Source organism: Lithobates pipiens, unplaced genomic scaffold, assembly GCF_037356315.1.
Source record: "Lithobates pipiens isolate NorthernLeopardFrog02 unplaced genomic scaffold, aLitPip1_a1.2 Scaffold_27, whole genome shotgun sequence".
NCBI lineage: Eukaryota > Metazoa > Chordata > Amphibia > Anura > Ranidae > Lithobates > Lithobates pipiens.
In genome coordinates this window covers 15,561,673-15,585,576 of record NW_027507788.1, presented here as the reverse complement: position 1 = coordinate 15,585,576, position 23,904 = coordinate 15,561,673, and the positions used below count along the sequence as shown (strand labels likewise).

Here is a 23,904-nt window from a genome sequence, read left to right as displayed (position 1 = left end):
AAGCTGTTACAGTGATGTTCCCCGCTCTCTGATGATCCGGCCGGCTCTCCTCTTCCTCTCCTCTCTTCCCCTACACTCGTGAGGCGGCCTTAATAAGCACAGGTGAGGTGGCATTGATGAGCACAGGTGGAGTGGCATTGATGAGCACAGCTGAGGCTGCATTGTTGGGCACAGGTCAAGCAGCATTGATGGGCACAGGCGAGGTGGCATTGATAAGCACAGGAGAGGCTGCAGTGATGGACACAGGAGAGGCTGCATTGTGGGGCACAGATGAGCTTACATTGATCAGCACAGGTGAAGCTGCATTGATGAGCACAGGTGGAGTGGCATTGATGAGCACAGGTGACACTGCATTGTTGGGCACAGGTGAGGTTGCATTGATGGGCACTGGTGAGGCTGCATTGATGGGCACTGGTGAGGCTGCATTGATGGGCACTGGTGAGGCTGCATTGATGGACACAGGTGAGGCTGCATTGTGGGGCACAGATGAGGTTGCATTGATGAGCACAGGTGAAGCTGCATTGTCAAGCACAGGTCAAGCGGTATTGATGGGCACAGGTGAGGCTGCATTGATGGGCACAGGTGAGGTTGCATTGTGGGGCACAGAAGAGGTTGCACTGATGAGCACAGGTGAAGCTGCATTGATGGGCACAGGTGAGGCTGCATTGATGGGGACTGGTGAGGCTGCATTGATGGACACAGGTGAGGCTGCATTGATGGACACAGGTGAGGCTGCATTGATGGGCACTGGTGAGGCTGCATTGATGGGCACTGGTGAGGCTGCATTGATGAGCACTGGTGAGGCTGCATTGTGGGGCACAGATGAAGCTGCATTGATGGGCACGGATGAGGCTGCTTTGATGGGCACGGGTGAGGCTGCATTGATGGGCACGGGTGAGGCTGCACTGATAGGCACTGATAAATATGTTGTTAATATAAAAGTGTAATTCCATGAGATAATTTATGAGGGTGTGTTTAAGCGCAGAATTAGGGGTGTGGCAATGTAAGGGTTGGGTGGGGCAATTGGTGGCAAGTAACTCCTAAAGCTTGGCTAGTAGCTGAGGACTTGAAATTTTGAGCCCCGACATACCTTATTTGACCTTATATTGCAATGTCTTTGCTGGGTCTCTGTGCTTCTCTATGCAGGCGCATCAAACTTAGTGGGAAGGGCTGTACATTTTTTTTTCTGAAAACAGCAGTCCACCCTGCGTAAGGCCAACATACGACGCTGAGCCACCATGATTTTCACAATCAAAATCCAATGAATGAAAAGGGAGGGCCAGTTTGGCTGGATGATGCTGGACATCCTCCAGCCAGGAGATGAGGCAGACTCTATCTGACTTGCGGCAGCTTCTATTGCACACTGTGGGAAGCTGACAGTGTGCAGTGAAATCAGAATAAATCCGTACAACGGTGCAAAAATTAAAGGAAGGCCGAAGTTCAGCTTTAATATTTGTCAGAAGTTTTAAAGTTCAGATTGCTTTTCTTTTATTCCATCCACACCTATAATAAATGTGTAACTGGAACAATATCTAGCTAATGTTTACAAGGAAGGACTCAAGTCTCCATTAATGTTACACTGACTTACAGTTGAGTCAGAATCCGTGGTCAGGACATGATGAAACCATACGTGACGCTCCTCTGTATTCTCTCCTTCTTTGCAAAATCAGGTTAGTGTAATGCCTGCTCTGAAGGGAGACGATCAGGGCCGGACCCAGGGGGGGTCAGAAGAGGTGACCACTTACAGCTCTGCAATGGAGGGGGTGAGGGTCAAAAATGATAGAACCCGCAGTCTACACCGTAAACGTAGTTCATTGATAATAGACTCCCTGCCTGCTAATTGCAAGCCATGCTCAAGGTCTCTGACGTTTATCAAGCTGTCTATGGCCTCACTAGGTCCCAATGTGGATCTTTGAAAGCTTAGCCCTCTGAGGCTGGGTTCGCACCTTTGCCAATCGGATGCGGGTTTCCAATGGAGCCAGTTCACAAGTCTTCATGGCGGCTGCGGCGCAAATTGCACAAGGTCCTGTGCGTCTTTGGCTCCATTTTAGATCCATATTCAGGCAAAAATGTGAGCCTGATTCGTCCCTGAAATGGAGAATTGAGATGCACTGGATCCCTGCTGTGAGCCGCATCGGTATTAGGTGTGAACCCAGCCTGAAGAGCAAAGGATGCCAGTTAGGCATTAGAAGTCAATTGTAAGAATGATCCTTATAATGGTGGATATTTGGAAGAATGTGCCCTACATTTGCCCAGTGGAGGCCCGTCCATAGGGGGCGCCCGGGCGCCCCCCCCCCCCCTCCCATGTAGTAAAAAAAAATATATATTTTTTTTAAACATGTCCCTTTAAGAATGTTTTTTTTTAAATTTCCCTCCCTATGTGCACTGGCGCCGGGCGCAGTGCAATATAGGAAGCGCCACATCTATGCAATCACAAGATTGCAGATGAGGCGCTTCATTTGCTCAAAAAAAGAGCGCTCTGTGGTGCAGCCGATCGCGCCACAGCTTCCGGCACGATCGACTGGCCGAGCAAGTGCATAGACTTGCACTTGAGTGAGCGGTGGGCGGTGGTTCCGACGTCACTCAAGGAAGTGACGTTGGCACGGCACCTCTCTCTTCTGCCCGCCTGAGAGGATCAGGTAAGGGGCTGCCGCATGGCAGCTTATACAATCTTGATCATTTATTCCGCCCAGCCGCCGATACACCCTCCACATCGATGTATCTTATGGTGGTCGCACTCGGCAGCATACCCCAACCCCCCCCCCCCCCCCCCACCCCCTGCTAAACAAGATTTAACCACTTTCAGACCGGACCATTTTGCTGGTAAATGACCAGAGGTCTTTTTACACTTTGGCACTGCGCTGCTTTAACTGGTAATTGCGCGGTCATGCAATGTTGTACCCAAACAAAATTTGCGTCCTTTTCTTCCCACAAATAGAGCTTTCTTTTGATGGTATTTGATTGCCTCTGCGATTTTTATTTTTTGCGATATAAACGTAAAAAGACCGCAAATTTGGAAAAAAAATGATATTTTCTACTTTTTGTTATTAGAAAAATCCAATAAACTCAATTTTAGTCATACATTTAGGCCAAAATGTATTCAGCCACATGTCTTTGGTAAAAAAAAAGTCAATAATTGTATATTTATTGGTTTGCGCAAAAGTTGTCACATCTACAAACTAAGGTACGTTTTCTGGAATTTACGCAGCTTTTAGTTTACGACTGCCTATCTCATTTCTTGAGGTGCTAAAATGGCAGGGCAGTACAAAACCCCCCCAAATGACCCCATTTTGGAAAGTAGACCCCCTAAGGAAATTGATAAGAGGCATGTTGAGCCCATTGAATATTTTATTTTTTTGCCTCAAGCGATTGAATAATGACAAAAAAATATATATATTTTTTTTTTTACACAAAGTTGTCACTAAATGATATATTGCTCACACATGCTATGGGCATATGTGAAATGACACCTCAAAATAAATTCTGCTGCTTCTCCTGAGTACGGGGATACCACATATGTGGGACTTTTTGGGAGCCTAGCCGCGTACGGGGCCCCGAAATCCAAGCACCGCCTTCAGGCTTTCTAAGGGCGTAAATTTTTGAGTTCACTTCTCACTACCTATTACAGTTTTGAAGGCCATAAAATGCCAAGATGGCACAAAACCCCCACAAATGACCCCATTTTAGAAAGTAGACACCCCAAGCTATTTGCTGAGAGGCATGTTGAGTTCATGGAATATTTTATATTTTGCCACAAGTTGCGGGAATATTACAAACTTTTTTTTTTTTTTTTCACAAAGTTGTCACTAAATGATATATTGCTCACGCATGCCATGGGCATATGTGAAATAACACCCCAAAATAAATTCTGCTGCTTCTCCTGAGTACGGGGATACCACATATGTGGGACTTTTTGGGAGCCTAGCCGCGTACGGGGCCCCGAGAACCAAGCACCGCCTTCAGGCTTTCTAAGGGCGTTACAGTTTTGAAGGCCATAAAATGCCAAGATGGCACAAACCCCCCCCAAATGACCCCATTTTGGAAAGTAGACACCCCTAAATTTAGGGGTACACTAGTGAGACTAGGTAATAAATGGCGGGTGCCCTGAAACTATAAAAAAATAACTAACCAACCAGCGTCACCTGTAACCGTTATATGGTGATCACTGGTGAAAGGGTTAACTAGGGGGCAATCAGGGGGCTTTATGCGGTAGTATATGGGGGTCCCTGGCGCTATAAAAAGCTGCGGCGAACCTAAATACCTACCTGCCTAACTAGCGTCACCTGTGACACTAATACAGCGATCAGAAAAACGATCGCTTATTAGGCTGGGTTCACACTGGAGCGATGCGGGAACGCCACGAATCCGCGGCGGGTTCCCGCATCGCATGCCTCCCGGCGGCAGTTCACACTGCCCTATGCGAACTGCTGGGAGTGTCAGTGAAATGTTACTGACACCCCCAGATCAGTTCGCATATCGCAGTGCGATCTGCAAACTTGGATCGCATGGTGTGAACACCCATGCGATCCGATTCTGCTGCGGACCAAAAAAAGGGTCCCGTGCGAGTTTGCGGCGGGTGCGGCGGGTGCGACACGAATTCAGCCATACTATCTGTATAGCTGAACTCGAATCGCACAGAGATCGGATGTGATTTGCACTGCAGTGCGGTGCGAATCACATTCGTTCTCATAAACCGCTGCAATGTGAACCCAGCCTTAGTGACACTGGCGACGGGGGGTGATCACGGGGTTAAACCTTTATTGGGGGGTTAGGGGGGGTACCTTAGAACTAAAGGGGGCTAACCCTAACTGCCCTAACAGTTATTACAGTCACAAATGACACCCGCCGGGTGATCAGGGGGTTAAACCTTTATTAGGTAATAAATGGCAGGTGCCCTGAAACTATAAAAAAATAACTAACCAACCAGCGTCACCTGTAACAGTTATATGGTGATCACTGGTGAAAGGGTTAACTAGGGGGCAATTAGGGGGCTTTATGCGGTAGTATATGGGGGTCCCTGGCGCTATAAAAAGCTGCGGCGAACCTAAATACCTACCTGCCTAACTAGCCTCACCTGTGACACTAATACGGCGATCAGAAAAATGATCGCTTATTAGGCTGGGTTCACACTGGAGCGATGCGGGAACGCCACGAATCCGCGGCGGGTTCCCGCATCGCATGCCTCCCGGCGGCAGTTCACACTGCCCTATGCGAACTGCTGGGAGTGTCAGTGAAATGTTAATGACACCCCCAGATCAGTTCGCATATCGCAGTGCGATCTGCAAACTCGGATCGCATGGTGTGAACACCCATGCGATCCGATTCTGCTGCGGGCCAAAAAAAGGGTCCCGTGCGAATTTGCGGCGGGTGCGGCGGGTGCGGCGAATGGCTGAACTCGAATCGCACAGAGATTGGATGTGATTTGCACTGCAGTGCGGTGCGAATCACATTCGTTCTCATAAACCGCTGCAATGTGAACCCAGCCTTAGTGACACTGGCGACGGGGGGTGATCACGGGGTTAAACCTTTATTGGGGGGGTTAGGGGGGTACATTAGAACTAAAGGGGGCTAACCCTAACTGCCCTAACAGTTATTACAGTCACAAATGACACCAATGCAAAAAAATAAAAAATGACATTGGTGTCACTGTGACTGGGGGGCAGGGGTAATTGGGGGGGTGATCGGGGGGGTGTGAGTGTGCCTGGCATGTTCTACTGTGTAGTGACGTGTTGGTGCAACTCACCGATCCTCTCTCCTCGGTGCCGGAACGAAAAATACCGACACGGAGGAGAGAATACATCACTTCCTCTCCTGTGTTTACATTACAGGAGAGGAAGTGATGTCACGAACGATTCCTATTCGTCGGGAGCGATTGCGAGGGGGTGGCCATGAACGAATGGCCGCCCCCTCGTCCGGGATCGCTCCCGCACGAATACCGACCGCCGCAGGCACCGGGCGGGGGCCCGATCGGGCCCCCGACCCGCGGGAAGGCAGGGACGTACATGTACGCCCATATGCCTGCCCGTGCCATGCTGTCGACGTACATCGTCGTGCGGCGGTCGGGAAGTGGTTAAAGAAATAGTGTTATCAGTGACCGGCAGCATACCCCCCCAAAGAAGCTTTAAAAAAAAGGGTTTTTAATAATAACCCCTTTTTTTTTAAATCTTGTCTGGGGGTGGGGTAAGCTGCCGACCACCGATTAATAACCCTTATTTTTAAAATCTTGTTGGGCGGGGTGGGGGGTTAATGCTGCCGACCACCGATATTAACCCTTTTTTTAAATCTTGTTTAGGGGGGGCAGGTATGGGGGTTAATGCTGCGTGGTCGGCAGCATTAACCCCCATACCTGCCCCCCCAAACAAGATTTACAGGTTGTAGATATGTGCGATTTACAGGTTGCAGATATGTGCGATTTGCATGTTGTAGATATGTGTGATTTACAGGTTGTAGATATATGCGATTTACAGAATGTGATTTACAGAATGCAGATATGTGCTATTCACAGGTTGTAGATATGTGCGATTTGCAGGTTTTAGATATGTGCTATTCACAGGTTGTAGATATGTGCGATTTATAGGTTGTAGATATGTGCGATTTGCATGTTGTAGATATGTGCTATTCACAGGTTGTAGATATGTGCGATTTGCAGGTTGTAGATATGTGCTATTCACAGGTTGTAGATATGTGCGATTTATAGGTTCTAGATATGTGCGATTTGCAGGTTGTAGATATGTGCGATTTGCATGTTGTAGATATGTGCGATTTACAGGTTGTAGATATGTGCAATTTACAGAATGCGATTTACAGAATGCAGATATGTGCTATTTACAGGTTGCAGATATGTGCGATTTACAGAATGCAGATATGTGCGATTTACAGAATGCGATTTACGGAATGCAGATATGTGCGATTTACAGAATGCAGATGTGTGATTTACAGAATGCGATTTACAGAATGCAGATATGTGCAATTTACATGTTGCAGAATGCAGATATGGGCAATTTACAGGTTGCAGAACGCAGTTATGTGCGATTTACAGAATGCAGATATGTGCGATTTACAGAATGCGATTTACAGAATGCAGATATGTGCGATTTACATGTTGCAGAATGCAGATATGGCCAATTTACAGGTTGCAAAATGCAGATATGTGTGATTTACAGGTTGCAGATTTCAAATATGTGCGATTTACAGGTTGCAGAAAAGGTGCCTGCTGTGGTTATACACAAGATAGGCATGATTCATCTGCTTTAGCAGAGCCCAGTGTATAATGTGCAGCCTGGTATATGATGTTGATTCGCTAAGGTGTGTGGCTTGTGAGAAGTGGGAGGGGCCAAATCTGAGGGGGCGTGGTCTTGCGCACCCCCCATCCTAAAACTTCACCAGCCGCCACTGCATTTGCCGTCAGTTGGAAGAATGTTGCTTACATTGGTGGTCATTGGGAAGAATACCCTTACAGATATCTAACAAGACCATAGTCATTACCGGGTACTGATCGAAAAAACAGAAATTGCGCTTTACTCAAGAAACCCCTAGCAATCTTTAGAAGAGCCCTAGGATTTCACAGAACCTTAGTCGAGGCTGCTCTATATAATGGGAACTAGCTAAAGAGTATGAAGTATTTTGGGAAATATATATGTTGGGAACTTGAAAAAAATTAAGGGACGGGGGAGGGGAGTGCACACGTTGTCCTTTTTTCCTAAACTACCTCTTCTCGGCATAAGTGATAATATATTTATTCTGTAGGGAAGGATTGTATACTAATTCAACAAAGACCAAAACAATAATTACAGATATTACAATGTTAATGGGATTAAACAGACAATCTGAGAAACAACAAACTTATATCATATGGTATCATTTGAGTTTGCTGAGAATCTCTATCATACCAAAGGTTGCAGTTATGGGAATGGTGGCACCCTCAACATTATTGAGGAGCGAACAGAATACTAGTCACCTGTGGTCTCTCTGCATCTGTTTTTTTCTCATTATAGACTTGCCAAGCCTTGTTCTGCACTGTGTCCCTATGTGAAGGCAGCTATTTTTGTAGAGGCAGGGCTTTACTTCCTCATGCCAGAACCTCCAGCAAGGAAAACCATGAGCAGCCATAAACTGTACGTGTTTCCTAAAACAAAAAGTTTACTTCTTCGGAAGGTAGGTGGTTATTCATCAAAAATTACACAGACAGCTCAGTGTGCTTTTGTGTGCTTTTAGATTAATAGCCTCCTGCTGTGGGTCTCAACATCTGCTGTGCACGTAATACGGGTCTCCCACTCTCCATAATCCAGGATGTTTCATATTTAAGCTGCCTACAGTATGAAGAAGCAACACAAGCAAAGGGAAAGGGCTTATTTAGGGTGTGCGATAACATGAAAATCTGAACTGTACAGGATCTTCTCTGGCCTTTTGGCTAAGATCAAGTGTAGTGTCTGTTCTTATCAGTGTCCAGTAGGGTGCTGCGCCACAGGAATGGATGGCTGTATAGTGTCCCCACTGGTATGCTGAGTACTCTAAAGAGTAGTACCAGCTGGAAAAGAAACCAAGGCACCCATGGGATGTGGCATATATAAGTAATTCCCCCAGGAGTATATAAAATGTATAAAGGATCCCCTGATGACGTCATAATTGACGAAAGTAGTTGGGCGGAGCCTCGCTAATTACATCACTTCCAGTGATGCAACTTCCGGTGCCTTAGATCACATGCCAATCTTTAATACAGGAAGTATGGAGCCAATAGGACTGTATAAACTGTGTTACCTCTACCATTTTGTTGGTGCAATAAACTGTTTTTAGAATACAATCAAAAGCGATATTACACTATTGGGAGTTTTCTTCTTATGGTTGAGTTGCCCAGAGCTGGTGGAGGCTGGAGCGCGAGAGCTGTGGAGGCATAAAAAAAGTGACGTTGAGCTTTTTATGTATGTATGGGGTTGCATGATATCTGGGGAGTGGCGCCCACTAAGGGCTTAAAGGTGGAAGATGGAGCACAAGCATGTAGAGTGATTGTGGATGAAGCTACTGGTTGAGAGTACTTTATTGGAATCACACAAGCATTTAATTTAGTTTTATTAATTTAAAGAACACTGTTGTGCAATATTTGGTTTTATACTTTTCAAACGGATTATGAAGTAATGTTTTGGAGATACAGATGAGGAAAAGGAATTTATTTGATGGGCAATTAGCACTATAATCCATGCACTTTATTGCACTTTACCTGATCACACATTTATGTTTTTGCTTTAGTGATAAGAGTTACATATGGGATAAATAGTGCAGCACCAATTTTATTTAAAAAAAATTACACCAGGATAACTGGATGGGCCCAGTGCCTCCTGTTTTGAATTGGTCTACCTGGTCTGGCCATACGCCAGGAAAGCAGAGAACCCACGGTGTCAGTGCCCTCTGGGAGCTGATCATTCCGGGGATGTTCTTAGTAACAGTAGAGAGTGACTAGGTGTCCCAGGTCCAAGTGTTACTAAGAGCAAGGATATGTGTGTGAGCCGCTCAGGTTGTATGGGCATGAAGACAGACAAAAGTGTAGAACAATAAATAAATAGTGAGGATGCACGTGCACTGGCTAGGCCTCGTGGCCTGGTAGCAAAAATTGCCCCAAATTTTGCCAAAAGGCCTAGCCCATGGTGGTGCGGTGCAGAAAAAAACCTGTAGTGATGTGACCTTGTACTCATTCACAGTGGGTTTTCCCAGGTCCAAGTCTTACTAAGAGCAAGGATATGTGTGTGAGCCACTCAGGTTGTATAGGAATGAAGTCCTGTGCCCACTGCTGTGAGTGCCAGCTGTGAAGGAAGCTTGCCTATGCTCCAGGCAATAGTAGAGTAATAGGTGTCCCGAGAACCCGCAAATCAAGTCATGACCTACTGTTTGATAGTCAATGGCAGTCTCAGTCTGGGCCCCACCATGCCATGTCCCCACCGGAACTTACTCATAAGTACTTACTTATGATTAAGCCCTGGTGGTCGGAGTGAAACTCGTTGAGGTGCCGCCAGGTCGGGATCCAGGCTGAGACTGCCATTCACTGACATACAGCAGGTCTTGACTTGATGTGCAGCTCTCAGGACACCTAGCCACTCTACTATTGACTGGAACATAGGCAAGCTCCCTTCACAGCTGGCACTCACAGCAGTGGGCACAGGACTTCATTCCCATACAACCTGAGCGGCTCACACACATATCCTTGCTCTTAGTAACATTGGGCCTGGGAAAACTCACTGTGAACGAACACAAGGTCCCATAACTACAGGTTTTTATTCTGCACTGCACCTCCATGGGCTAGGCCTTTTAGCTAAATTTGGGGAAAACCAGGCCATGAGGCCTAGCCAGTGCACCTGTATCCTCCCTATTTATTTATTGTTCTGCACTTTTCTCTGTGTTTTCTTTCTCACTTGGTTGGAGGGTGTGGCTTCTAGGGGAAGGCTTTGTGGCTATCGGGTTCCTTCCTCCCCTAAACCAAGGGGTCTCTCTTTGGAAGAGCCCCTCACCTAGTACTTGGTGGTTGGCTTTGGCTATCCATGAGACGAGGGGTCCGCTAGACCATTGGCTAGGTGGACCAAGTTGGGCCTTGCCCCTGTCAGGAGCCTTGCACCCCGGAGGGTCAGCGCAAGGTCCTACTTCTTTGTGAGGTGGACTAGAGACTCCCCCTTAAGCATACTTTTGTGTGTGTGTTTTTTTACATGCAATTTTGTTTTTTGTACACTTAGTAGACATGTGCAATTTGTTTCATTACAAATGGAAATTTTCACGATTTGGAGATTCGGATGTATCCAATCAACAAATTCTAAACACATTATAGCAAACCAAATTATCCGAATTCGAATTAAAAATTTAATTTGAATTTGCAAATGAATTAGAATTTGAGAATGAATTGGAAAAATGAATTTGAAATGGAAACAGTAAGGGAAAAAAAAGAGAAATAAGATGATGATTCCTATTTAGTCTGCTTTATAGAAAAGAATAGAATGAAATTGTATACAACCAAAGGAATAGAATAAAACAGAAAATAAAAGATTAGAGTAGAATGAAATATTAACCACTTAAGCCACGGACCAATTTGCAGCCAAAGGACCAGGCCCCTTTTTGCGATTCGGCACTGCGTCGCTTTAACTGACAATTACGCGGTCGTGCGACTTGGCTCCCAAACAAAATTGGCGTCCTTTTTTTCCCACAAATAGAGCTTTCTTTTGGTGGTATTTGATCACCGCTGTGGTTTTTATTTTTTGCGCTATAAGCAAAAATATAGCGACAATTTTGAAAAAAATGCAATATTTTTTACTTTTTGCTATAATAAATATCCCCAAAAAATATATAAAAAAAAACATTTTTTTTCCTCAGTTTAGGCCGATACGTATTCTTCTACGTATTTTTGGTTAAAAAAATCCCAATTAACGATTATTGATTGGTTTTGCGCAAAAGTTATAGCATTTACAAAATAGGGGATAGTTTTATAGCATTTTTATTAATATTTTTTTTTTTCGCTAGTAATGGCGGCGATCAGTGATTTTTATTGTGACTGCAACATTATGGCGGACACATCGGACATTTTTGACACATTTTTGGGACCATTGTAATTTATACAGCAATCAGTGCTATTTAAATGCACTGATTCCTGTGTAAATTACACTGGCAGTAAAGGAGTTAACCACTAGGGGGCAGTGTAGGGGTTATGTGTGACGTGATATGTTTTTTTTATTGTAGGGGGCGTGGCTTGGCTTGTGACATCACTGATCGTCCTTCCCTATAAAAGGAAACATACGATCGGTAACAGCCACACAGGGAAGCACGGGGAGAGGTTTGTTTACATAGACCTCTCCTCGTTCTTCAGCTCTGTGACCCGATTTGCGGGACACCAGAGGCGATCGGGTCCGCTGGTCCCGCGGCCACGGTCACGGAGCACGGGACCGGGTCAGGAGCACACCGCTGGCGGCGCGCTCCCGACTCACGGCTGGGCACTTAACTAGATCCTGACCGCCGGCCGTCAAATGACGGCCAGGCGGCGCACCTATTGTGGCGGGAGGCCGTCATATGACGTCCTCCCGTTTAAACAGGGAATGCGCGTGATCGTGCGCGCGCATCCCTGTTTCTTCGGTGGCGGCGTGTCACGGAGACACCGCTCGCCACCGAAGGGGGTGAACAGCCATTGGTTATGGCTGTTTACCACGTGATCGGCCGTGATGAAGTCACGGCCGATCACAGATGGTCACACCCCGACCGTGCATGGCGCAGGTGCGCGATCGTGAGCATGCTGCGCGTGCACGTCAGTGGCGGCGTGTTCCCCGGGAACACTGCTCGTCACCGACGCTGGTAAACAGCCATTGGCCGGCTGTTTACCCACGTGATCAGCTGTGATCCTTTCACAGCCGATCACTAAAATGTAAACAAACCGCGGTAACGAGATGTTACCGGGTTGTTCTCCTCCTCACACACCGATCGTGTGTGAGGAGGAGACTGCGGTAACATCTCGTTACCGCCTAGTGTACACCAATCACACTGATTGCCTGCCTGCCCCCTCCCCCCCCAATAAAGAGGACCTGTCACCACCCCTCATAGTACCTGTCAATCACAGTCCATCAGAGTACCTGTCACAGCCCATCAGAGTACCCGAGTACCTGTCACAGCCCATCAGAGTACCCGAGTACCTGTCACAGCCCATCAGAATACCCAAGTACCTGTCACAGCCCATCAGAGTACCCGAGTACCTGTCACAGCCCATCAGAGTACCCGAGTACCTGTCCCAGCCCATCTGAGTGCCCGAGTACCTGCCACAGTTCATCTGAGTACCCGAGTACCGGTCACGGCCCATCTGAGTACCCGAGTACCTGTCACAGTTCATCTGAGTAACCGAGTACCTGTCACGGTCCATCAGGGTACCCGAGTACCTGTCACGGTCCATCAGGGTACCAGAGTACCTGTCACAGTCCATTAGAGTACCGAGTACCTGTCACAATCCATTAGAGTACCGAGTACCTGTCACAGTCCATCAGGGTACCCGAGTACCTGTCAAAGTCCATTAGAGTACCGAGTACCTGTCACAGTCCATTAGAGTACTGAGTACCTGTCACAGTTCATCTGAGTACCGGAGAACCTGTCACAGTTCATCTGAGTACCCAAGTACCTGTCACAGTCCATATGAGTACCTGTCACCGCCCTTCAGAGTACCCAAATACCAGTCACCAAACCATCAGAGTACCTGTCACCCGGCCATCAGAGTACCCGAGTACCTGTCACCAGGCCATCAGAGTACCCGAGTACCTGTCACCAGGCCATCAGAGTACCCGAGTACCTGTCACCAGGCCATCAGAGTACCAGAGTACCTATCTCCAGCCCATCAGAGTACTCGAGTACCTATTTGCAGCCCATGTCTCATAGAATATACCTTGGGGTGTTTGCTTTCCAAAATGGGGTCATTTTGTGGGAAATTCCATTGTCCTGGTGCTCCAGGGCCTTCAAAAGTGTAATAGGTGGTTGAGAAATGAGATGCGTCATTTTTGCTCGTAGAACGTCTGAAGGTACTACATCAATGTTGGGCCTCTGTATGTGGCCAGGCTGTATAAAAGTCTCACACATGTGGTATCGCCGTACTCGGGAAGAGTAGCAGAATGTATTTTGGGGTGTAATTTGTTGTATGCATATGCTGTGTGTGAGAAATAATCTGATAATATGACAATTTTGTAAAAAAAAAATAATAATAAAAAAAAAAAATCTTCATTTTGCAAAGAATTGTGGGAAAAATGACAACTTAAAAAAACTCACCATGCTACTTACTTAATACCTTGGGATGTCTACTTTGTAAAAAGGGGTCATTTGGGGGGTATTTGTACTTTCCTGACTTGTTAGTGTCTCAAGAAATGAGGTACACCTGATGTACTGAAGGCCTGATCAGAAGTGATCAATTTTCAGCGATTGGCACCATAGTTTGTAGACTCTATAACTTTCACAAAGACCAAATAATATATACTAATGTGGGTTATTTTTACTAAAGATATGTAGCAGTATAAATTTTGGCCAAAATTTATGGAGAAAAATTACTAATTAGCAAAAATTTATGACAGAAACAAAGAAAAAGGCATTTTTTTCACAAAATTTACGTTTTATTTTATTTATAGCACAAAAAATAAAAAACCCACTAGTGATTAAATACCACTAAAAGAAAGCTCTATTTGTGTGTAAAAAAGGACGCACGTTTCATATGGGTACAGTGTTGGATGACTGAGTAATTGTCATTCAAACTGTGAGAGCACTGAAAGCTGAAAATTGGTCTGGTCAGGAAGGGGGTGTAACTGCACTGTATTGAGGTGGTTAAAGAATGATGTACCGGTACGTGATTGTGCCCAGCCGTGCCATTCTGCCGACGTATATCGGCGTGTGGCGGTCCTTAAGTGGTTAAAGTAAAGAATAGAAATTGAAAAAAACAGACTAGAATAGAAAAAATAGAACAAACATAAAAATGTGAATTTCGAAGCGAGTTGAAAATAAGGAAAATACAAACCGAATTCCAAAAATGATATATTCTAACATAATGACTATGATTAACTCAATGAATGAATCCAAAATGAAACACATTTTTCCATTGTGCACATCTTTAAACCCTTGTACACACGGTCGGATATTACGATGGACAATGTCCGATCGGACCGTGTTGTCGAATAATGCGACAGTGTGTGGGCTCCATCGGACTGTTTCTGTCGGAGTATCTGACGGACCAAGTTTTCCAGCTGGGCTATAAAATTTTCCGACAACAACATGATCTGATCGGACTTTGTCCGATTGTGTGTAGAGAATTTCCGATCGGACAAAGTGCCACGCATGCTCATATCAAATTCCTAGACCAAAGCTATTGGCTACTAGCCTGAACGTAGTCCCGTCGGAACTAAATTACGTCATCACATTCTGAACGTTCGGATTTTCCGACAACTTTGTCCGACCGTGTGTATACAACAGTTTCGGACAAAATCCGTTGGACCAAATCCGTTGGACAAAATCCAACGGATTTGGTTGTCAGGATGTCCGACCGTGTGTACAAGGGCTAACACTTAGGTGTTTTGTTTTGCGCACCACCGCGGGTTTAAAAAAAAGTCTGAACTGTACAGGATTGCCTCTTACGTCATACATTTATATATTACAATGTTTTGTATTCTTCCTGCAGGTCTCTCCCTCTCCTGCACGGTCTGCCTGGTGCAAGGTGCAACTTTCTGCACAGGGAATAATGTGTCGTGTGCCACGGGGAGGGTATGTGCGGCTACCCACACAGTAAGCATAGAAGGTATGCTACCTGCCGCTCAATGATCTTTTATGAGCAAATACTTTCCCTATTGGACTTAGATTGGACTTAGACCTTCTGTATATATTATGGAAAAATAGACAAACAGCCCAGAGCAGGGGTCTTCAAACTACGGACCTCCAGTTGTTCAGGAACTACAATTCCCACCATGCCTAGTCATGTCTATGAATGTCAGTGTTTTACAATGCCCCATGGGATGTGTCGTTCCGTAACAGCTGGGGGGCCGTAGTTTGAGGATCCCTGGCCCAGAGTCACGGTGACTCTTTGGCTACCTTGGGTGCTTTGTAGCACCGAGATGTAAGTTCAGTTTCACCGACACGGCTCGACCTAAGGAGCCATTAGGAGCCATAAAATAAAACAGAATCTGGGCAGAGAGCTAAAACCTTCTGTGAGCCTACCTTATAGAAGACCTTAATTAGTCAGAGATTGCAACCAGTAACTGTAGAGGCAATGAACACTTTGATCCGCACAATGTACAGGGGACAGCGGTCATGTGTTCTGGTGCCCCATATACTGCTGGTCTGGGGGGGGGGGACAAATGCTTCTGGTTTGTGGTTGGTCAGCGGGAGGAAAAATTTCCCATCATCTGTGGTCAGTGGTGAGAAAAAAAAGCCCAATGTCTGTCATCAGTGGGAGGAAAAAAATAGAATTTGGCGATTACTGGGGTAAAATGTGAAACATTGGTGTCTAGTAAGGAAATGAGGGAACATGTTCAGCAAAGAGCAAGGGAGGGGCAGAGATGCTTAGTGGAGAAATGAGGGGCAATGGTGCTCAGTGGTGAAAAAGGAATGGGTTCTTTGGACAGGGGGAAGGTAGGGGGTTGTGGGGTGAACAAGAGGCATTGGGGTAGACTAAGGGGCAGTTCAGGGACAATAGAGTATGCAGGGGGGCAGTGGGGTTACGGGGGGCTAGTGGAGTGGACAGGTGGGCAGTGAGGCTCAATGGTAGGACAGAGGGGTAGTGAAGTGGACAGAGGAGTGGAGGCAGATAGTGGGCTGTGGAGAGATAGGGGGTAGACGGGGGACAGTAGAGTGGTCAGGGGTTTAGTCAAGTGCACAGGGGATCTGGGTGTATAGTGGGGTGCACATGAAGTTTATGGGAGTTTATGGGGGGACAGTGGGGTGGACAGGGGGGTAGTCAGGTGCACAGGAGGCCGTGAGGGTGAACATTAGAGTGCGTTAGAGTGGGCAGGGGTGTAGTCAATGGCTGGGTGTATTGTGTGGTGCACAGGGAGGCAGTGGGGTACATGGGGACAGTTAGTTGCAGGAGGAGAGCAGTGGGTGGAACAGTGAGAAATGGGGACAATAGGGTGGACATGAGGGTAGTGGGGTGTACGGGGGAGTAGTCAGGTGCACAGAGGGGCAGTAAGGTGTAGAGTCAGGGTACACAGAGATTGTGAGGTGCACAGGGTGGCAGCGAGGTGGGCAGTGAGGGGCCAGGGGGGTTGTGAGGTGCATGGGGGACAGTACGGTGGATGGGGGCACACGGGGCAGTGGGTTGCACGGGGGAGCAGTGGGTTGAACAGGGGGAAATGGGGGCATTGGGGTACACAGGGACAGCAGGGTGGACATGGGGGTAGTGGGGTGTATGGGGGAGTAGTCAAGTGCACAGGGGGGCATGGAGGTGGACAGTTAGGGGACAGGGGGGTTGTGGTGTGCAAAGGGGACAGTAGGGTGAATAGGGCAGTGGGGTGCAGGGGGGAGTGAGATGCACAGGGGGATATGGGGGTATAAGGGGACAGTGGGGTGTACAGTGAGGTGGATAGTGGGGTGTATAGTGAGGGGACAGTGGGGTGTACAGTGAGGTGTAGGGTGAGGTAGGTAGTGAGGTGTAGAGTGAGGTAGGTAATGTGGTGTACAGTGTGGTAGGTAGTAGTGTGTAGAGTGAGGTAGGTAGTAGGGTGTAGTGTTAGTGAGGTAGTGAGGTAGGTAGTGAGGTGTACAGTGAGGTAGGTAGTGGGGTGTAGAGTGAGGTACGTAGTGGGATGTAGGGTTAGGTAGGTAGTGAGGTGTACAGTGAGGTAGGTAGTGAGGTGTACAGTGAGGTAGGTAGTAGGGTGTACAGTGAGGTAGGTAGTGGGGTGTACAGTGAGGTAGGTAGTGGTGTGTAGAGTGAGGTGGGTAGTGGGGTGTAGAGAGAGGTAGGCAGTGGGGTGTACAGTGTTGGTGCAAAGAAAATCCCAATAAGTGAATATTGATTGGTTATGTGAAAGTTATAGCGTCTACAAACTGTGGGATAGATACTACTAATGGCGGTGATCAGTGACTTATAGCGGGACAGTGAGGGTGTAGCAGACAATCTGATACTAACTGACGCTTTGTGGGAACTGACTGACATCACCAATGACACTAATACAGTGACCAGTGGTAATACTATACACTGTCACTGTACTAGAGACACGGGGCAGGAAGGGGTTAACATCTAGAGGCAATCAAGGGGTAAATGTGTGCCTAACTATGTGTAATGTGTGTACTGTGTGCTGATTTTTACTACAGATCAATTGTTTTTCTTTTTCCCTTCTTTGCAGTGACACCAATACAGCGATCAGTGCTAAAATAAATGCACTGTCACTGTACTAATGACACTGGCTGGGAAGGGGTTAACATCAGGGGCGATAAAAGGGTTAACTGTGTGCCTAGCCTGTGCTTACTCACTGTGGGGGTGGGGAGGTGCTTTTACTAGGGGTCTTGTACTACAGGATCCACGCAATCTTCCTTACTGACAGAACGAAGATCTGCCTTGTTTGCCTGTCTACTGTACAATCGGTGGGTGCCGGCGGACAGTAAGTCTGCGGTACCCGCCGCTGGGAGTGCGCTGCTGGTGGCGCGCACCCCAGACCGGGAAGTGTTGGATCACGTACTAGGTAGGTACGTGATCCGGCACAGAGTGGCCAACCCTGCCCACGTATATCTGCAGTGGGCGGTCAGGAAGTGGTGAAGAAGATATTGGTATAAAGGTTACAGTCATGATATTTATTTATTTTTTTGATGAAATCTATGATGACTTTTTTTATTTTCCTTAGCTGGGAGGTCTAGTAATATGCAAATCGACCAATTTAAACCAAACACAAAAAATGTATAAAATGTTATCTTTTTTTTCCCTCTACTTGTAGATGGAGTGAAGAAGAGCGAGTACTTTGGAAGAACCTGCGTGCCGGAAACTCAGTGTGGGCATCCGGGAATTTTCAGCACTTACAACAGCAAATCAAAAAAGGGGATTTCTTGTTGTTACACCGATAACTGCACCCCTTCCCAGCCGCAGCGTGAGTACTGCTCATGTGTGGTCACAATATAAAATCAAATATAGTATACATTTCCACAATTTTCCTATTTGTATAACTCTAAGCCAGGGCTCAAAATTTAAAGTCCTAAACTACCAGAGTTACTCCGCCACCAGGTGCCCCACCCAACCCCTACCTTGCCCGCCCCTAATTCTGCCCCCATAAATACGCCCTCATAAATTATCTCATGACATCCTGTTAAACATTTTATGCAGAATTAAAGAGGAGGGCCGTTTAAAAAAAAAAAAAGAAAAAAAAAAGTCAGCAGCTGCAAACACTGCAGCTGCTGACTTAATAAACACACTTACCTGTCCAGGGCGCCTGCGATGTCGGCCGCCCGAGGCCGACCCGTCCCTCGGCTCTCGGGTCCCGGCGCCGCCATTCCCTCTAAGGGAAACAGGCAGTGGAGCCTGATGGCTTCACTGCCCGTTTCCTACTGCGCATGCGCGAGTCCCGTAGCGCTTTCTGAATGGGACGCACTGTGTTCTGGAACACACAGTTCCCAGAACACAGCGCGACCCATTACCCAGAAGACGCCGCGACGAAGAGAGAAGGCAGAAGATCTCCGCGGAGGAGGAAGAGGAAGATTAGGATTATGTGCCTAGCAACAGGCATTTCTGGTAAGTAAAAAAAAAAATTTTTTTCATTTTATTTTTTTTTTGATTTTTTTTCATTTTTAAAAAATTTTTGTTTTTCAGGGTGGCCCTCCACTTTAAGTTACAAAAATAAATATTAACAACTTTAACAATATTAACATAAATCATATTTTATTGATCTGACTGTGATAAATACTAGACGTGCACTGATGAAAAATTTGTTCGTTTTGATTTCATTAGTTTTTGTTTTTGTTTTTTTATTAAATTTTTTGGGTCATTCGTTATGATCGAAATTCGTTATTTTGAATAAATTTGTAACTTCGGAAAAAAATTAATTTGCTATGCTCCATTTGTTTAGATGCAGTATTCGTTAATTCGAAAATTCAAAAATTTGGAAATTCAAAAACCCGAAAATCTGAAATAATAACTATTAAATTATAGGAATTGGAATTTCCTTTCAAATTTCGCTGTTTATGAATGGAACAAATATGAATTATCCGAAATAACAAATGCCGCATCTAAATGAATGGAATGTAACTAATTAATAATAATAATAAAAAAAAGTTATTATTTATTATTATTATTAATAATTAGTTACATTCCATTCATTTAAATGCGGCATTCGATATTTTGGATAATTCATAACTTTGAAAAAATTCATATTCATTATGTTCACTAACAGCCAAATTTGAAAGAAATTCCAATACCTATAATTTAATAGTAATATTTATTATTATTATTATTATTATTATTATTATTAGTTAAGTTAGTTATTATTTCAGGTTTTTGAATTTGGAAATTCAAAAACCCCAAAATCTGAAATAATAACTATTAAATTATAGGAATTGGAATTTCCTTTCAAATTTGGCTGTTTATGAATGGAACGAATATGAATTATCCGAAATATCGAATGTTGCATCTAAATGAATGGAATGTAACTAATTAATAATAATAATAATAAAAAGTTATTATTCATTATTAATAATAATTAGTTACATTCCATTCATTTAGATGCGGCATTCGATATTTTGGATAATTCATAACTTTGGATAAATTCATATTCATTATGTTCACTAACAGCCAAATTTGAAAGAAATTCCAATACCTATAATTTAATAGTAATATTTATTATTATTATTATTATTATTATTATTATTATTATTAATTATTAGCTAGTTATTATTTCAGGTTTTTGAATTGTTGGACTTTCGTTCTTATTTTTGTTCTTTAGAATTTTTGTATTTTCATTCTTATTTGGGAATTTTTGTATTTTCGGATTTTCGAACTTTCAAATTTCCGAATCTTTGGAAACATTTGTAAAACAGGTCTTGTTAATTCGTTGAATTTTTCGGGTCATTCGTTATGATCGAAATTCGTTATTTCGAATAAATTTGTAACTTCGGAAAAATTTGAATTCATTATGTTCCATTTGTTTAGATGCGGTATTCGTTAATTCGAAGATTCGTAAAATCGAAAATTTGGAAATTCAAAAAACCCGAAAATCTGAAATAATTACTATTACTAACTATTAAATTATAGGAGTTGGAATTTCCTTTCAAATTTGGCTGTTTATGAATGGAACGAATATGAATTATCCGAAATATCGAATGTCGCATCTAAATGAATGGAATGTAATAATAATAAAAAAAAAAAGTTGTTATTATTATTAATTAGTTAAATTCCATTCATTTAGATGCGGCATTCGATATTTCGGATAATTCATAATTTTGGATAAATTCATATTCATTACGTTCACTAACAGCCAAATTTTAAAGAAATTCCAATACCTATAATTTAACCACTTGCCGACCGCCGCACGACGATATACGTCGGCAGAATGGCACGGGCAGGCATATGGGCGTATATATAAGTCCCTGCCTGCCCGCGGGTGGGGGGCCCGATCGGGCCCCCCCCCCGGTGCCTGCGGCGGTCGGCATTTCTTCGAGAGCGATCCGGGATGAGGGGGCGGCCATTCATTCATGGCCACCCCCTCGCGATCGCTCTCGACGAATGGAAATCCCCCGTGACATCACTTCCTCTCCTGTAATGTAAACACAGGAGAGGAAGTGATGTATTCTCTCCTCCGTGTCGGTATTTTTCGTTCCGACACGGAGGAGAGCGGATCGGTGAGTTGCACCAACACTCTACACACACAGTAGAACATGCCAGGCACACTCACACCCCCCCTTTACCCCCCGATCACCCCCCAATTACCCCTGCCCCCCAGTCACAGTGACACCAATGTCAATTTTTTTTTTTTTTTTTGCATTGGTGTCATTTGTGACTGTAATAACTGTTAGGGCAGTTAGAGTTAGCCCCCTTTAGTTCTAATGTACCCCCCTAACCCCCCCAATAAAGGTTTAACCCTGTGATCACCCCCCGTCGCCAGTGTCACTAAGGCTGGGTTCACATTGCAGCGGTTTATGAGAACGAATGTGATTCGCACCGCACTGCAGTGCAAATCACATCCGATCTCTGTGCGATTCGAGTTCAGCCATTCGCCGCACCCGCCGCACCCGCCGCAAATTCGCACGGGACCCTTTTTTTGGCCCGCAGCAGAATCGGATCGCATGGGTGTTCACACCATGCGATCCGAGTTTGCAGATCGCACTGCGATATGCGAACTGATCTGGGGGTGTCAGTAACATTTCACTGACACTCCCAGCAGTTCGCATAGGGCAGTGTGAACTGCCGCCGGGAGGCATGCGATGCGGGAACCCGCCGCGGATTCGCGGCGTTTCCGCATCGCTCCAGTGTGAACCCAGCCTAATAAGCGATCATTTTTCTGATCGCCGTATTAGTGTCACAGGTGACGCTAGTTAGGCAGGTAGGTATTTAGGTTCGCCGCAGCTTTTTATAGCGCCAGGGACCCCCATATACTACCGCATAAAGCCCCCTGATTGCCCCCTAGTTAACCCTTTCACCTGTGATCACCATATAACTGTTACAGGTGACGCTGGTTGGTTAGTTATTTTTTTATAGTTTCAGGGCACCCGCCATTTATTACCTAATAAAGGTTTAACCCCCTGATCACCCGGCGGGTGTCATTTGTGACTAATAACTGTTAGGGCAGTTAGGGTTAGCCCCCGTTAGTTCTAAGGTACCCCCCTAACCCCCCCAATAAAGGTTTAACCCCGTGATCACCCCCCGTCGCCAGTGTCACTAAGGCTGGGTTCACATTGCAGCGGTTTGAGAACGGATGTGATTCGCACCGCACTGCAGTGCAAATCACATCCGATCTCTGTGCGATTCGAGTTCAGCCATTCGCCGCACCCGCCGCACCCGCCGCAAATTCGCACGGGACCCTTTTTTTGGCCCGCAGCAGAATCGGATCGCATGGGTGTTCACACCATGCGATCCGAGTTTGCAGATCGCACTGCGATATGCGAACTGATCTGGGGGTGTCAGTAACATTTCACTGACACTCCCAGCAGTTCGCATAGGGCAGTGTGAACTGCCGCCGGGAGGCATGCGATGCGGGAACCCGCCGCGCATTCGTGGCGTTCCCGCATCGCTCCAGTGTGAACCCAGCCTAATAAGCGATCGTTTTTCTGATCGCTGTATTAGTGTCACAGGTGACGCTAGTTAGGCAGGTAGGTATTTAGGTTCGCCGCAGCTTTTTATAGCGCCAGGGACCCCCATATACTACCGCATAAAGCCCCCTGATTGCCCCCTAGTTAACCCTTTCACCAGTGATCACCATATAACTGTTACAGGTGACGCTGGTTGGTTAGTTATTTTTTTATAGTTTCAGGGCACCCGCCATTTATTACCTAGTCTCACTAGTGTACCCCTAAATTTAGGGGTGTCTACTTTCCAAAATGGGGTCATTTGGGGGGGGTTTGTGCCATCTTGGCATTTTATGGCCTTCAAAACTGTAACGCCCTTAGAAAGCCTGAAGGCGGTGCTTGGTTTTCGGGGCCCCGTACGCGGCTAGGCTCCCAAAAAGTCCCACATATGTGGTATCCCCGTACTCAGGAGAAGCAGCAGAATTTATTTTGGGGTGTCATTTCACATATGCCCATGGCATGCGTGAGCAATATATCATTTAGTGACAACTTTGTGAAAAAAAAAAAAAAAAAAAAAGTTTGTAATTTTCCCGCAACTTGTGGCAAAATATAAAATATTCCATGGACTCAACATGCCTCTCAGCAAATAGCTTGGGGTGTCTACTTTCTAAAATGGGGTCATTTGTGGGGGTTTTGTGCCATCTTGGCATTTTATGGCCTTCAAAACTGTAATAGGTAGTGAGAAGTGAACTCAAAAATGTACGCCCTTAGAAAGCCTGAAGGCGGTGCTTGGTTTTCGGGGCCCCGTACGTGGCTAGGCTCCCAAAAAGTCCCACATATGTGGTATCCCCGTACTCAGGAGAAGCAGCAGAATTTATTTTGGGGTGTCATTTCACATACGCCCATAGCATGTGTGAGCAATATATCATTTAGTGACAACTTTGTGTAAAAAAATAAAATAAATTTTTTTTTTGTCATTATTCAATCGCTTGAGGCAAAAAAATAAAATATTCAATGGGCTCAACATGCCTCTTATCAATTTCCTTAGGGGGTCTACTTTCCAAAATGGGGTCATTTGGGGGGGTTTTGTACTGCCCTGCCATTTTAGCACCTCAAGAAATGAGATAGGCAGTCGTAAACTAAAAGCTGCGTAAATTCCAGAAAACGTACCTTAGTTTGTAGATGTGACAACTTTTGCGCAAACCAATAAATATACAATTATTGACT

General features: G+C 45.4%; 1 protein-coding gene and 1 pseudogene across 1 annotated transcript in view; both read left to right on the top strand.

Annotated features, from left to right (window-relative positions):
• Positions 1 to 1,561: 1,561 nt before the first annotated feature.
• LOC143933363 (uncharacterized) overlaps positions 1,562 to 23,904 on the top strand; it is a 67,684-nt gene continuing 45,341 nt past the window's right edge. Inside the window, exons 1-3 of the mRNA XM_077456231.1 lie at positions 1,562 to 1,670; positions 15,158 to 15,274; positions 18,405 to 18,554. Of these exons, the coding sequence (XP_077312357.1) occupies positions 1,616 to 1,670; positions 15,158 to 15,274; positions 18,405 to 18,554 (322 nt within the window). The 5' untranslated portion in view covers positions 1,562 to 1,615. The remainder of the gene's footprint in view (positions 1,671 to 15,157; positions 15,275 to 18,404; positions 18,555 to 23,904) is intronic.
• Positions 8,392 to 8,553, top strand: LOC143934671 (U2 spliceosomal RNA; annotated as a pseudogene).